General features: G+C 33.7%; 2 protein-coding genes across 2 annotated transcripts; both read right to left on the reverse strand.

The window, feature by feature from the left end:
* Positions 1-503: 503 nt before the first annotated feature.
* On the reverse strand, positions 504-2,188 carry LOC127091235 (GDSL esterase/lipase At5g18430). The gene is made up of 5 exons (XM_051029817.1): positions 1,851-2,188; positions 1,646-1,773; positions 1,317-1,559; positions 993-1,230; positions 504-898 (listed from the first exon to the last, which is right to left on the reverse strand). Exons 1-5 carry the CDS (start codon positions 2,092-2,094, stop codon positions 654-656), a joined length of 1,098 nt encoding a protein of 365 aa, XP_050885774.1. The 5' UTR covers positions 2,095-2,188; the 3' UTR covers positions 504-653.
* Positions 2,189-4,865: 2,677 nt separating this feature from the next.
* Positions 4,866-6,763, reverse strand: LOC127091236 (GDSL esterase/lipase At5g33370). Its single transcript, XM_051029818.1, has 5 exons — positions 6,287-6,763; positions 6,012-6,139; positions 5,689-5,931; positions 5,370-5,622; positions 4,866-5,288 (listed from the first exon to the last, which is right to left on the reverse strand). Exons 1-5 carry the CDS (start codon positions 6,537-6,539, stop codon positions 5,065-5,067), a joined length of 1,101 nt encoding a protein of 366 aa, XP_050885775.1. The 5' UTR covers positions 6,540-6,763; the 3' UTR covers positions 4,866-5,064.
* Positions 6,764-13,827: the final 7,064 nt, after the last annotated feature.

Below are 13,827 nucleotides of genomic sequence, written 5' to 3' on the forward strand. Positions count from 1 at the left end.
AAATATTCATAAACTTTAGCTAAGTAACGAAACTTTAGAAGCTTGAGAATTAGAGTCACGTCCAGAAGTAGAAGCAGAGAGAATATTACAACATCAACATAGATATTGAATTAATACTTACTTTTTAGTTCTGCATAATTCTTGTCTGTGCAGAGTTGGATGTCATAACAACCCGTGTGACATCGAAAGTCTGATAACTAGAATTTCACATTTTAGTAAACCTTTTGAGGTTTAATTTATGACATTTTATCATGATATTAGTATTTGAACACACCATGTAATTTAAGACTTTGGTCTATATTAGTATTTGAACACACCATGCAAAGAAGGTCTGGGAAGTCACAAGTAAATACTTATGTTGCTTGTTTGTTGCAACCTAGAGATTTATATTCCCTCATACACACCCAAACCTTTTTCTTTTCAACTCTAATTTCTCTTTTAATTATTTTTTCCCTCTCTAAAAAAAATCGCATGTGAACTACAATGAATGAAGCGTCAAGAAATTGAGGGCAAAAGAAAAAACATTTATTTCATATAAAAGGACATTCATTATTCAACATAAACAACATATATATACTATGTATATAACAAACAATATATATAACGAAACAAATAGACATACATCATTAAAATAATTTTTTTGGTTGGTTTAGCTAGACAACATTATTGATCTTGGAATCCAAAGCCAAAATGGTACTGAGATTCATTGGATATATGAACTCTGTGGAAGCTGTCATAATTTTCTCAACAATCAACTTGTTTGCTTTTTCTGATGGATGAAATGCATCCCAAAACAAATAGTCTTCACGTCTTTGACATATGTTTGATGCCAATGTGCATAATCCAATTCCATTAAAAGGTCCTTGACCACAACATGCTTTTTTTGTTTCAACAAATTCTACATGCACAATTTCACAACTTCAGTTAAAAATCAACTTTTCAGTGCCAAAAATAACCTGTTCTAAAAATACATTAAACAACTATTCATATACCATTTTCAAACACGCCATTCACATCCATGGTAACGACAACGAAGACATCAGAACCGAGTTCGCGGTTGAGTTCTACGATCATCTGAAAAAGTTTTGGATTATACAACGATGCAGCAAGTCCTAACTCAGTTGAGCATCCGTCATTCGGACCTCTTCTAAGGGCTAGTTCCGATGGAGCGCAGCCCATTGGACCCGTTCCAGTCACCACCACCCTACGCGCTCCAAGATTATATAGTCTCTAAAATAATCGCATAAAATTTTGTAACATTGTTATTATTTATAGAGAAAAAAACTTATACAAATAGTATATAATTCGAAAATTACCCGTAAAATCTTCTTATACTCGCTGATCAAATAATTAACGAACTCTGGTAAATCGTATTGGCGAGATCTTAGTGAGTTAGAGACAAGGTAGTAGTTATTCACAAAATCATTAGCACCACACGAGATTAGTACTAATGCTCGATTTACTAATCTTATAGCTTTTTCATCTCCAATAATAACACTTAACTTTTTCTTATATTCTTCAAAAAAATCTAACTGGTTGTAGATTCTGATTATTTCTATCTGCAAAATACATGGCATATAGTAAAACTATATATATTCAAAATTTTATTTAATGCTACAAATTAAAATTTTAAATTTTGACATACAAATTGAAATCCAGTGTCATTGAGAATTCCAACACCAGCAGAAGCAAAGTTAGCACCAACAAGCAATTTTTTCCCTCTGAGGTCAGGACTTAAATATGGCAATGTGGGTTCTGATCCAAGTTCTTTGCCTATAAATATCGAAAATATTAATTTGCAATACACAATAATTCAAATATAAGAAAATAATTAAATTAATTTACGCAACTGATTAAATCAGGAATGTTTAAGCCGTTAGAGAAACGTCCGGTGGGTTCGCCGGTCGGATAATCAATGCCATAAGGCGGAGAATCGGCTCGAGCCAATGAGGCCAAGTAATTATTGTTGCCATTATCGACAAGTGAATCTCCGAACACGAAGAAAGCGCGAGCTGCATCGACACCATTGATATAACCATTTGATACACAAAAAATTACAACAATGTAGGATGTGAAAACAAGAAAACTAGCCATGGTTATTTGAGTTGGAGTTGCATGAATATGGCTGGGAGAAAATGGTTTTAATAATGGGTGGTTGTCACATTTTGAAAATGAATGTTTGACAAAGATAATGTTAGTTGCATTTGTATTTATGTGCAATTAATTACTGATTAACTGTTTAATTGTAATTAAATTTATGGTAGTGATTAGTGAGGTTATACCAGACAAATTGAAGTAAAGAGTGTTTGATATAATGTCGGTAGAATTCACTTTCTTTTAGAAGTGACATTTACTCAAGGTGTAACTAATTGTTGCATTATTTGGCAATTTCATTTGGTTTATATTTTGTTCTAGGATTTTCCCTATGAAACAATTAGGACAATTCATAATTTGATATAGTATGTTTCGTTTCTCACTTTGTCTCTAACCTTAAATAGAGGTAAGGATTAATGTTTTGGAGAAATGTCATTTCATGTATTTGCTTTCATCTTTATTGATTTCATACCAAACTTTTTATAAAATTGGATATTTTTAATATAGTGAGGCAAAATTTGAAGATAACCTTTGTTTAAGAAGGTTTTAGGTTAATGGAATTTTTTATCAAATCTATAATCAAATAAATGTTTAATTAATGCGATAATCCAAACAAAGTATGTAGTAATCTTACCCGGATGATGGATGGTTTTGGAAAATCAACTTTGATATTAGTTTGAGCTTTAAAGATTGAATTTAATGAAAATAAATGAATTTAATGAAAATAAAATGGTTTTGGAAAATCAACTTTGGTATTAATTTGAGCTTTAAAGATTGAAATTGATTGAAAGTAAATGAATTTGAAAATAAATGACTCAAATTAAGAATGCCTTGAGTTACAAGAGAGATTAAACTTGTTCTCAAATAAAAATGTCAAAATGTAAATCTTTCTTACCTAAACACACCAGTCGTCCCACCTTCTTCTCCCCTCTTAATTTAAATTGGTATTTGTATTAGGTCGTTAAAAAGTCCATTAACAAAGGGATCTAATGATAATTTAAAATCATATTTTGAAGGTATAATGCACCCACGACTCATACATGACATTCGTCATCTTCCTGATGACTCATATTTGACCTACATCATATACGGTTATTCACCGTTGGATATCATCTAACGATTCTTCATGTTCCATACTGAAAAGTAAGAGAGATCTATAACCACCTTCGTATATCGAGGATTTCACGCGAGACCTATCATATGCGCTAACAATAATTTACTTTACTTATTAAAGACACTTTGGATAGTGAAATTTAGAGAATTGCTTTTTGCATTCTTAGTGATGCTCAAGCATCCTACTAAAAATATAAAAATATTTTTAAAATATGGAGATGAATTTTCGTACGCATAAAAAATTCACATTTCATTTATTTGTAAGTGAGCCACCGTTTTATTTTGTCCAAAAATTAATACGGAGATGTATCTTTATAAGAAATACATAAATTTACCTTCGAATTTTTTCTATCTTTTTAAAGTTTTTATATTTTATATTTTTATTGATAGTTTATTGTTTAGGTAGTAATGCTAAAATCTACAACTTCCAAAAGTTGGTTCCAATGGATCTGGGACATTACATTTGCTATGCAAGAGGGCGTCATAATTAGGGGTGTGCAAAAATATGGTTAACCAAATTATATGATTAAACTGAATTGCATTGCAATATAAAATAACTAAATCATTTGAATGATTAATGAACTGAATCATTTAAATTAACCAATTATAATTCAGTTTAAAACTGGTTCATAACCAGTTTTATTTTATAAATTGCTTTAATTATAATTTTTTTTAATAAAAAAAAGAAGAATTAATGAGAATGAAAAAAATGAAAATTAAAAAATTTAGAATTATGAAAAATAAAAAATATTTTATTGAAAATTAAAAATAAAATTATAAAAAAAATATATAGTTTTTTAGAAAAAAAATCTAAAAATAAAATATTTTGTATTCCATAAAATAAAATATATTTTTTTTCTGATTTTTTTTATTCATTAAAAAAATATAATTTAATTTGAAATAGAAAAAATATTTTTTCAGAAAAATAAAAAATTATTGTTTTTTGAAATAAAAAAAGTCTAAAAAAATATTATTTTTTTTAAATAAAAATTTCAGAATAAAATAATTTTTGTAGTGAAATTTTTTCCCAAAACTTTGGAAATATAAAATAATTTTTTTTTTATTTTTCCGAAAATAAAATTTGAAAAAAATTTATTCTGGATTTTTTTCCCCGAAAAATTAAAATTAAAATATTTTTTTGCATGAAATTTTAAAAATATTTATTCCGATTTTTTTTCCGAAAAATAAGAAATTTAATTAATTTTTATAAATAAAAGTTTTTTTAAAAAAATAAATATTTTCAAATATTATTATTTTTTATGAAATTCAAAAAATTGATTTTAAAAGAGTTTAAATTATAAAATTGGTTTATAGTTGCAAACCGATTATAAACTAGTTTATAAATACAAATCGATTATAAACTAGTTTTAAACTGAACTATAAATAAGGTTTGATTCAGTGCAGTTCATGAACCACGGAAACTCCTAATTCATAGTATGTTGGTAGATGTAGAATACTCTTAGATATTGGACAATATCTTCATTTTTTTCAAAAGTTTCCATCCACATGACAAGTTATCTACACAATTTATGAGTTTATTTATGTCCTGACTGCTGTTCATCACATGCACTATCCACCATTACCCCCACACAATAATATTCTCCCCATGCACTAATTTGAAAACTAGCAATATTATTTAATTAAGAGGATCAAAAAGCTACACCATCACAATCACTTTCTCTAATATTGTCACACATCAATGAAATCTTACAACATAGCAACAAAAAGAATACAACATTTTATTACTGGCAAACATTAGCAATTGTAACTTATGAGACACAAGCTGGGAACTAGGAACTTCAACTGTAAGATATCTAGATTTATCAAACAGTGCAATGTATAAATCAAACCACAGAACTAATCCATGTCCAAGACAGTACTAAGATTCATAGGATGCATATACTCGTTGGAACCAGTTAAGATCTGTTGGACTATCAGTCTGCTAGCTTTCTCAGATGGATGAAATGGATCCCAAAACGCGTAAAGATCTCTATTCGGACACAAGTTCGAAAGTGGCGTGCAAAGTCCGATTCCATTGTATGGCCCTTGTCCACAGCATGCTACCTTTGATGTAACAAAACCTGTTGATAATCCAAATTTCATTGTCAAGCTTAATAAAAAACTAAACAATTGAAAAAAAAACAAAGTTTGGTTCACAATACCATAAGCTTGAGGGTTGGTAATAAAATCCATGTGCATTTGATGTGCATTAGCAGCAATGAAAGCATCAAAACCAATCTCTTGGTTCAGTCCTTTAATCATTTCAACAAGCTTTGGATTATACAACGACGCGGCTCGCTCGAGTTCCGCGTCACAATCGCCATTTCTGCTTCTCAACGCTAACTCGGCTGGCACACAGCCTATTGGTCCGGTGCCCGTTACAAGAACCTTACGAGCTCCCAAATCATAAAGTTTCTGCACATGCATGGTTGGTTAATGAAATGGCACATGTTTCAAAGGTAGTATTTATTGTGAACTAACCTTAAGAATTTTTCTGTACTCAGAAATGAGATAGGTGACATAGTCCGGGAGAGAAAATTGGCGAGATCTTGCTGAAAACGGGACCAAATAATAATTGTTAACGAAATCGTTGCCTCCGAGAATGATGAGTACAATTGCTTTGTTGACAACTTTCTTAGCTTCTTCTTCACCAATATGTAAACTCAACCTTTGCTGGTACTGATCAAACAGCTTGAATTGCTTGTCAATGTGCAACACTTCTAGCTGCCAAAAACAAGATGTTGTCAACTTCAATTGAGTTTAGGGTTTGATCCTCTTGCTAATTTTTTTTTATTAAAACTTACAAACTGAAATCCGGTATCATTGAGAATTCCGATCCCCGCGGACGCGAAATTGGCTCCAACTAAAAGTTTTTCGCCAATTAGTAAAGGACTTAGGTAAGGAAGAGTTGGTTCTAAACCAAGTTGCTCACCTGCAAGGCAATGCATGCAAATGAGAGACTAGAGTTAAGCATTGTTAATCAAACATATATTAGTACTAACTATGAGATCTAAACCGTTCGAATTCTAAAAACTAACGTATAATTCGGTAATATTTGTCTAACAAATTAAACTCATACTAATTAGGTCCGGAATGTTTAGGCCATTAGAGAAACGTCCGGTGGCTTTATGCGAAGGGAAGTCAATGCCATAAGGAGGAGCATCGGCACGAGCCGTGGTTGCTAAGAAATGATTGTTGCCATTGTCGGCAATCGAATCACCGAAAACGAAAAAAGCTCTGGTTGGTTTTGCAGAACCAAAACCAAAAGCCATAAACAAATTTATCACCATTACTATACAACAACAAGACCTTAAAACTAAAGAGCCAGTCATGACAACTACAAGTGAAACTTAATATTTTGTGATATGATGTAGAAGTGAGTATAAGTGATGGTTTGGAAAGTGATATATATAGAGAGTTTGAAAGAGTGATACTATATAATTACCACATTGATAAATGTGTTACTGATTTTTTTCACCTTCCAAAGTTTAAAGCATAGCTGAATGAAGTAAGGTAACTAAATGCTATGGTTCGTTGTTTCAACAAATGTATCGCATATTCATAAGATTCCAAAAAACATCATCCTTAGAATCAATGAACATTGGGGTCCGTGCGCCAACCTCCAGTGTAATAATGCCACATATACATATATGTAGTAAGATTTTTTGAATGAAGTAAAACAATTTATTGAGAACGAGGTGAACTAGAGTAGAAGTTAAGCCTAGTGAAAAAGTTGCAGTACAAAGTAAATGTAAGAAGATAAAATTGTAGTACGAGATAAAAATTGCAGTAGTAGTTACCAGGTGTTTATATAGAATACGGTAAAAAAAACAATGATAAGCATAGAAGCTGGAGCTAACTAAAGTATAAAAGCAAGATGTTGTTATCCTGCTTTGATAAACTGTCGTTGTTTTAAAACTCAACTTCGACAGACTGGTCTAACCAATGACGGGGTATGTCACCAGTATGGGTGATCAAATAGAGAGGCCTTGTCTTCGAAAAAAGTGTGTGTCTCATTTGTTTTGGGTATTACTTTATCCATTAACGGGGTCCTGGTTCACCACAGTGGAAAACTACAAATACATTCAGATTTCAGAGATGTATCTCTGAACGCTTTTATATTACACACTTCCAACACTTCCGTGAATGAGCCATCCTATTTTGCTTAAAAATGTGTCTGAAGATGCATCTCTGTATTTATAATAGGGTAAATTCGGATATGCATTTCCGTAATAATCTTTATATCAAAACTCAGTGTTTTGTCCTCTGTGAGTTTTACGGAGATGTATTTTCGAACGAGTTTTAATTGATATATCTCGTGTCTGAACCTTCCACATTCCTTCATTTTCTACACTTTCAAAATCACTTTAAAGAGCCTGTGAGCAAGAAACAACAAGATCATTTTTCAAGCTTCAACACTACTTCTACCTCACTGCAATCAATCCCAAGACACTCTATTCACTTCATTTAAGTTTTCGCATAACAACTCTCAATCGGTAAATTTCTTATTTACTTTCTATTTTTGAGTTGTGATACATGTATTAGATAAAACAGGTTATTTAAAATGCATTAGATTGTAATTACATTCAAAATATGTGGATTGTATAGATATGCATTCACATTCGTTTGTGTTTAGAGAATCATATGGGATTTCTATATTTTTTACAATCGTGCATTTTTACGGAGATGTGTCTATGAATTTTCCCTTTCCTGTTTTACGGAGATGCATCTCCAGATTTTACTTGCCTTAATTTTGATATGATTTTGTGACTTGTATTATAGGTACAATGACTGAAACTCAGGACAGATTGTTGCATGATCATATATCTTAACATGCGTTTGTTCGTAGGAAAAGGGAATTGCGCTCAAGGCCACGGGTTGGTTCTAGTTCCTTTGACGCGGAAGGGTCAACTTCACAAGGCCGCGTGTCTCAGACTTCGACCTCTTGTTAGCCTGCGATTTATGGCTGAGTGAAAAGTTAACGAATTGATGGTCATAACTACGTTGATATCACTAAGTGTCTAAGGCTTAAGCCAAAAGGTTCTACCTATTGACTGTATCGACCTATTGGTTTGACTGGCCTGTAAGTGGAGTTAAGGCCGAGAATGGTTTGGAGGAGTCTCAGGAGCAAATCCATAAGATTAAGATCACTTTCTCTTTCAAACATGTTCAGAATCTTGAAAGATCATATAAAAACCCTTTGACATGACATCTAAGTCGACACTTTTATTTGTTAAGGACTTATGATGTTTTTCAAGTCCAAAAACTATGTGATGAGGAGGTGACTCATCCTTCAACATGGTCATTTAAAGCGTTCAAAAATGGTTATCAACATGTTTTGTTTGGTTTTCAACAGTTTCTCTTTGAAGACTCGTGGAAGCAAGTTAGAGCAAAGCAACTGTCATGCCCTAAAATTTACTCTGAGTTTCTACCTGCATCAGCATAGCATAATCATTTCATTTTTATCATGCATTACATCAAGCAAAATCATTCATCAGGGTTTAGATGAAAAGTCAGGAGTTCTATCATTTTATCTGGTCTTGATTACATTCATTCAGTCATCTGGTGATTAAGAAGTCAAAAAACTTGATTTCTTAATCTCAACTCATCATCCATTCCATTGCAAGGAGTCATGTCATCATGTATTGTAGGAAGATGGCATCCTACATTGATAATGATGAGCTTCTTATCCATTACTTCTAAGACAACTTATCTGGGGCATCCTTATAATGGTATATGAGCTTGGAACGCAGTAAAATCCGATCTTGGAAGGACTTGTCTGAAGCCTTCCTCAAGCAATACAAATATAACCTAGACATGGCTCCCACCAGGATACAGATGCAAAATTAAGCCTGCAAGAGCAGTGAAACATTCAGGGAATACGCTCAGAGATGGCATGAGATGGCTTCTAAAGTTATACCTACGCTGACAAATGCGAAATTCGTTGATATCTTCATGAGCACTCTCCAAGGTTTGTACTATGAGAAGATGGTCGGTAGTTCATCATCCAACTTTGCCAACATAGTAACCATTGGAAAAATGCATTGAGAATGAGTTGAAAACCGAGAAGATTGCTAGTATTGATAGCCAGACAGTGGTCAAGAAATCTCAGGGTTTTGCTAAGAAGAAGGAGGCTGAGACAAGTATTGTGATAGCAAATGTCTACCCTCAAGTTCAGGAACCTATGGCTTATGTGCCATACTACCCGTATATGTACATTGCCGCTGCTCAATATCAGCAACCCGCATAGCAACCGTAGTATCAACAACCTCCAAAGGCTCCGGTTCCTCAGAATCAACGACCTCCACAAAATAACAAAAACCATAATCAAGGTCAGGGCATACATTATGATAAAAAGTGTCCTCAGCATGACCAGATCCATGTATCATACACTCAGTTGCTATTGTATCTTGTCCAGCAAGGGGAAATTATGCCAAAGGAGATTTCGCCTGTAACTCCTCCCTACAATCACAAGCATAATCCTAACGTGTCTTGCGCATTCCATGCCGGATACATAGTGAATTCTACAAAGGATTGTTTGGTCCTCAAGGCCAGAGTACAAGAGTTAATTGATCAGAAGGTTTTGTCGTTCTCTGAGGCAGGACCCAATGTCATAACTAACTCGTTGTGAGATCACTGTGGACAGATAGTGAATGCAGTTAGTGGTGAAGATTACTCAGACTCAGTTGCCTCTTTAGAGGAGTATCAAGGTTAGTAATATCATATTGATTCAATCATGTCTTATTTGTAATTTTCTCTTGTTTGTTAATTGTTGTTCATTTGTAAAACTTGTCTGGTTTTCAGATGATAATAATAATGAAGTAAACGTGCATGTTTTGCTTAAATCCATTCGTGTTCACTCATATTTTATTTTATCATTATCAAACTGTTTGTAAAATAAAATCAAAAGAGAATGATGGAATTAAAATACGCAAGATTGTCGCCTGTATGTTTTTGAATAAAATCGTGCTGATGATGTAAAGCATTGTTCAAATCCCTAAACACCTGAGATATAAGGAATTTAATCCCTATTCAACCCCTTTGGGCCTTGAAGTAGGAGTTTTCTTTCTTTAACACATAAAACCCTCGTGTTTAACATGGGTAGGGCAGTCTTCAGTTAGTTTAAACCTGCGTTCAAAATTCAGAAGGAGAATATCTCATCAAGTGATTAATCATATCATATCCCTCTCAAGAGGATGGAATCACAAATTCAGAATGGTTATCCCTTACCCACAAAAGGAGTGAGATAGTCACGACCCGTGCAATAAATCAAGAAAGAAGTGTCACAGGATTTGCTCTAGTACAAAAAGAAAATATGAAACAAAATGAAAAAATCAAAAGTAAATAAAAAGCCCGTTAAGTTGAAAGCTTGAAAACAAGATTGACTTAGGAAAAAGTTAGGGCATCCCGGTGGGTTGCGGACCCAAAGGATCAGCCCATGCAAAAAAAAGGGAAACAAAAGAATCAGAGGATCAGTATCAAAATCCTCAGCAAAAGCAAAAATTTGTGACTGCAAACAAAAGTAGAAGGTGAGTGGCTGTCGCTCCAAACTCTCAATGAGTTCCTTAACCATCATTGTTGATATCTAAAATCCTTTTCTGAAAGATGAATGCTTGTTGTAAGCTAACAGAACGTAGGACTGAAGAACATCACGGAGAACGGGTGGGTTAGAATAGATTTTGAGTCTTATATCCTTTCTTTCTGAAACTGTGAATCAGACCACGTTACAACCCTTAAAAGACCTAATTGAAGCGGGGTCTATTTCGAAAGCATACTATGGTAAGATCGAATTAAGCTGACTCCTAAAGATTTGCTTGTCATTTGTATTGATACTGATAGGGCATTCTGATTAGTGATTCATTCATTAGATGTCATAATCTTAGTAAATACACTTGAGTTTTCAAAACTCGCATGAGCATGACATTACAATTATCATTTTTAAAATAACCATTTTACATGCGATCAATCATTTGACATCAAGGAAGCTTACACAATGGGAAAGTTAATCAAATTCCTGATATTCCATAGCTCAGATCTCTTCAAGAGTCAATTAATCTGGGGCAACCACGTCGAGATTCTACAAATCTCTCTAAATCAGTCGGATAGGGGCAAAATTACTTCAAGGCTCATATTGGGACAGGTCACCCAGAGAGCACGAGAAGTTAATCATTTCTAGAATGGTTAATCAAGAGAATATAGTTTCAAGACGCTGGGGCAAGCCAGTTTCAAGACGCTGGGGTAGTCGGTGTAAATATTCAGTATATTGGGACAGAGGCAGGCTATACATGTACAAGCTCTCTCAGTGTTCCAGACATGATCCAGAGGTATGACAATAATTGTTGAGATTGAAGTAGATGTCGAAGAATCACGCCTCGATGATCCCATATCCTAGACCAAAATTTCCACTGCCCTCTATATGAGCATCTGGCTTAACCATTGCATGGATCGTTATCATATATTAATCATGTTGCTTCACTCATGCATATCATTCATCTAACACATCATGAAGCCATGTGTGAAAATCTGGAAAACCAAAGTTCAGTATTTTATTGACATCCTTCAAATCCCAAACTTACCTGATACTTTTTAAAACCAGCTGGTTTGACACTTCGTTCAAAATCCGATTTGTTTGGCATCTTTTGAAAGCCTAGTTTGTTTGGTATCTTTTTCCAACCATTAATGTTGATAACCTCTTTTTCCAATCTTTATGGTTGTTGAATCCTTTTCCATCCTTTAGGGTTGACGATCCTCTTTTTCCAACCTTCATGGTTGTTGAATCTTTTTGCGACCTTTAATGTCGATAAACTCTTTTTCCAACCATTAGGATTGATGATTCTTTTTCCGACCTTTGTGGTGGGTGAACCTTTTTCAAACTTCAAGATTGATAACCTTTTTCCAACCTTTAGGATTGATGATCTTTGTGTCCAGCCTTCGTGGTTGTTGAACCCTTTTTCAACCGCCATGGTTGATAACCTCTTTTTCCGACCTTTAGGGTTGATGAACCTTTTTTCAGTCTTCAGGATTGTTGAAATTATTTCCAACCTTCAAGGTTGATGATCCTTTGCTTCCAACCTTCGTGGTTGTTGAATCTTTTTCCAACCTTCACGATTGATGGACCTTTTTCAATCTAAAGATTAATGTTTTTTTCTTTCCTAACCTTTAGGGTTGATGACATTTCTTCTTTATCAAACCTCTGTGGTTGACTTTGTTTCCAGTTTTTGAACTGATGATTCATTTTTGAAATCCCTTGTTCGCAAAAGTATTCCAGAACTTTTATGTTTACACTTATGGGCTCCTTGTTCTCATATAAGAGATTCAACACACATAGCTTCATGTCTCATAAAAAATGATAAAACATATATCATGCATTTGCATTTTCCATTAATATCCCCATAATACATCAATAATTCACAGCAGATGAACCTATAAAAGTCAAATTGCCATCCCATATAACAGTCCTCAACGGGAAAAATTTCGGATACTTAGGTATTTAATCCACTCATACCTCGAAACTCAAAAAGCTCTCGCAATTTGACCTTTCAGGTCTAAGTAGTTTAAATAGGGGCAACTGTCGTACCCGAAAATTTGTCATTCGCTTTTCATCTTTCCACTCAACCTATGGCTTAGAATTCATCTGCACACATTCGTCTACATTCACGTTCATCATGCATTCATTCTAACCAACATCATATATTTAAAGCATGTGAATAACATAATATGGTCTTGCTGGATCTTGGGGTATTGCATCTTGATCTTCCATGCCTAAACCTTAATGTGCTTGGCTCTTGTCCTAGATGAATCTTTTGATCCATAAAATCCTAATTGTGCGTGCTCATCATAAGTAATTCATTTGGTGGCCTTGTTTTGGGTTAAAAACCCTAATACTATAGGCATGAGATTTGAGTTGGTTCCTTGAGCCTTGGCCCTTGTTCATTTCATCTTTCACTTTGATCTTGGAAACCCTAATTCTTGTTTGTGGGATGTTCATGTTCATGAATTGACTTGATCCTAAACCCTAGTTCTATGGACCACATCGTTTGAGTTTAGTTTTGAAGACATGCTTGATGCTTGTCCTTGTTCACATGACTTACTGCTTGACTTGAAACCCTAACTCTAGAGGTGAAACTACTTAATCATCTGTGGATTACATTAGACCCTAGTACTCACTGATTCCATTTGATCTAAGGCCTTAGGTCGTTCATGATGGGTTCATTGACTCATTACATTTGATGCTTTCATAGTATATTTGTTCAAGTTCATGGCTTTTAGTTAGACACATAGCTCATTCATAGTCTATAGTTTTCAATTGCAATATTCATTCAATAGCATACTCAATTGCATTGTATTCAATGGCATTTTTGTCTAGGTTAAGTCTTGGTCAACTGTTGACTCTTTGGTCAATTAATTGACCAAAGTCAACAGACCAAATGTTGATGTTCCTAAATTTAGTTTATAGCATACCATGCCAATTCATGTCATTTTCTATTTTATTCACGGTCTATGGTTATCCATTCGACATTCATATTTGTTGGAAACTATATACGTTTCATATTCATTAGCACTTATATTTATGCAATTTGGAATTGCCAAGACCAAATCAAATTTGGTTAGAATAATGCG

Source organism: Lathyrus oleraceus, chromosome 6 (assembly GCF_024323335.1).
Source record: "Lathyrus oleraceus cultivar Zhongwan6 chromosome 6, CAAS_Psat_ZW6_1.0, whole genome shotgun sequence".
Classification (NCBI taxonomy): Eukaryota; Viridiplantae; Streptophyta; class Magnoliopsida; order Fabales; family Fabaceae; genus Lathyrus; species Lathyrus oleraceus.